At 41.0% G+C, this 2,678-nt stretch overlaps 1 protein-coding gene across 1 annotated transcript in view; it reads right to left on the reverse strand.

The window, feature by feature from the left end:
• Nucleotides 1-2,678, reverse strand: part of plxnc1 (plexin C1) — a 55,720-nt gene that overhangs the window by 34,709 nt on the left and 18,333 nt on the right. Inside the window, exon 20 of the mRNA XM_032505812.1 lies at nucleotides 1,245-1,391. Coding sequence (XP_032361703.1) covers nucleotides 1,245-1,391 — 147 coding nt within the window. The remainder of the gene's footprint in view (nucleotides 1-1,244; nucleotides 1,392-2,678) is intronic.

Below are 2,678 nucleotides of genomic sequence, written 5' to 3' on the forward strand. Positions count from 1 at the left end.
ATGTAGGAGAATAGCGCGGACACGCGCCGCACACCACGAGCGGGCGCACACGGCACACAGAGAAAAAAGTGAGAGAAAAGAGACTAGCTGTCCGGGGAATAGTCAGTTGAGATCGTGTGCGTCCTTGTAGAACTGTAAATCGTATAACTTAGGTGTCAGTTCATTTAAGGTGTTGTATTTGTCTATGTTCTGCAAATGTAAAAGTTGCTTGTTTGTGTTCTTCACCTGTTAGCTAGGTTACACCTGTTACCCTAGTTACACCTGTTACCTAGGTTACAACTGGCTGTTGATTCGTTATAATGGCAATTGTGATTGTCCTTGCTCATTAAGATAATTTAATTAATAGTGGGTTTATTGTTATATTTACCAGCATATCTGATTCCTATGCATTGTGTATGGTAGCCTTCACAATGTTATTTATTCTTTATTACCACACGAACAGCCATAGCAGAGCTACCCCCCCCCCCAGTTTTATACTGATGCTTGATTGTAAAAAGCATCAACAGAGAGACGTTGTCTCCGTCCGTGTTTAACAGACACACCTGGGCCGAAGTTGGAAAAACCAGAATAGCTAAATCCAATCTAAACTCCTAATCTAGTCCTCACTAAGTTTAATATCTATTTAGTCTTGTTATCTATATATCTAATTATTTTTATATCATATAAGAGCCTTTTCACCATGTCCACTGTGTTTCTGGTCCAGGTAGAGTTGTCATTCACAAGGCTACTTTACTTAAAGGAAATTTCCAAGCCTGTACTTGTAAATGAAATGTGCTGTATTTATATAGCGCTTTCTAGTTTGCTCTCTCTCGCGCTCGCGTTTACATCATACAGGTATACATCACCATTCACACTGTGGCCGGGGCTGCCGGACAAGGTGCCACCTGCTCATCAGATACCACTCACACACATTCACACTCCGATTCGCAGCAAACGGGGAAACTCGGGGTTCAGTGTCTTGCCCAAGGACACTTCGACATGGGACTGCAGGATGAGGGATTAAACCCCCAACCTTCCAATTGGCAGACAACCGCTCTACCACTGAGCCACAGCGCACCCTCCGAACCTCTGTTACTTTTACTGAGTAAAGAAGTTAAATCAGTACTTCTCAGAGTATTTTTTAACACAATTATCTGTACTTCTACTTGAGTACGGGAAGTGAGTACTGAGTGACCGCCTGTGTGTGTGTGTTGTTGTTGGTGGTGTGTGTGTGTGTGTGTGTGTGTGTGTGTGTGTGTGTTTACCAGGGAGCTGAAGTCCTGAGCCTGCCACAGCAGCCAGTCCTCGCTCAGTGTGTACAGAGCTTTCTCTGTCACGCAATCCACAGGTCCTTTTGCAGTCTGCTGCGTGAGAGCGCTCACCATCAGGAACAAGTGCTGGCCAACGCTTTCCTGCACAATATCAGAATCTCTGTCAGTCAAATGAGGCACAGCAGATGTAGCAACTGTGTGTCAACTACAAAGATCAAATTAGGTTTGTGGCCTTTATTCTATTTTGGTTATTTAGGTTGCCGGTAAAAAAAATAGGGCAGGTCTTGTCAACCAAAATTTGAGGTTAGATGCTACCAACAAACATTTATAAATAATCAACAGCTGAGTAAAATAGCTTGAGCTGTGAACAGGTAACAAATACCATGGTAATGTTTCCTTAGATAAAACTGACAAAGATGTTCTTAGGTATGAGAACAGACAAGGTTAAGAGAGGATAAGATGTGGTTTATAAAATAGCTTTACTTTGTGATGTGACTGCAAATAGTTGGTAACTAGCCTGTTGAGGCCTCACAGAGAAGTAAATAATTGCGGGACATAAAATTCTGCAACATATCTGAAGAACAACAAGCCAATTCTTTGCTTGTGCCCAGAATACAATGTTTATTTTGCAAATTAATAAAGAGCCTGCACAAATACTTGTGTATTGCAAAATTGTAAAACCATTTGCTTTCAAAATGTGGGTTTGTGCATCTATTTCTGTATGGTGCAATAGGTTTTGGCTTTAGTTTGTTTTTAGTTTCTCAGAACATGTCCGTTTAATTCAGACACTGTGTTGTGTCAACATACACAGTTTTATCCAAATTTTAAATTTCATTATGTTGAGTTAAAGGTAAGGACAAGAGTAAGAGTCTACAGCCATGCTAGGAGCTCTTGTCAGAATGTGCATGCTAATGTTAGCATGCTAACAATCGCACATTGACAATGTTAACATGCTAATGTTTAGCAGGTATGTTTTTAACCTTGATCACCATCTTACTTAGTGTATTAACATTAGGGCTGCACAATTAATCAAATTTTAATCACGATCACGACTTCCCCCGATCAAATTTGCGTGATCAAGCAATTTTTTTAAATGCACAATTTCATAGTACGCTTCTGTTTTTTTTGTGACTCATGTGACAGAGTTGTTTCAGCTTAGTTTCTAAATGTAGACAGTCACAGAGGACAGAGTAACGGGAGGAAAATTCAACAGATAGTCGGTTGTACGTCGGTCTCAAGGTTAACCAGTTTACCAGTACACGCAACATTTTGTCCCATCTGTGGTGTTTTTGAGACAAAAGCAGTGACCAGTCCTAGTCGGTGTCTGTTAGCTCACGGGGCTCTAGGGCGCGAGAAATATTTTTCCTCTAGAACACACCGGTGCTAATGTCCTCGCATCCGATGCAATGTTGTTTATATGGATATGGT

This window comes from Etheostoma spectabile, chromosome 23, assembly GCF_008692095.1.
Source record: "Etheostoma spectabile isolate EspeVRDwgs_2016 chromosome 23, UIUC_Espe_1.0, whole genome shotgun sequence".
Classification (NCBI taxonomy): Eukaryota; Metazoa; Chordata; class Actinopteri; order Perciformes; family Percidae; genus Etheostoma; species Etheostoma spectabile.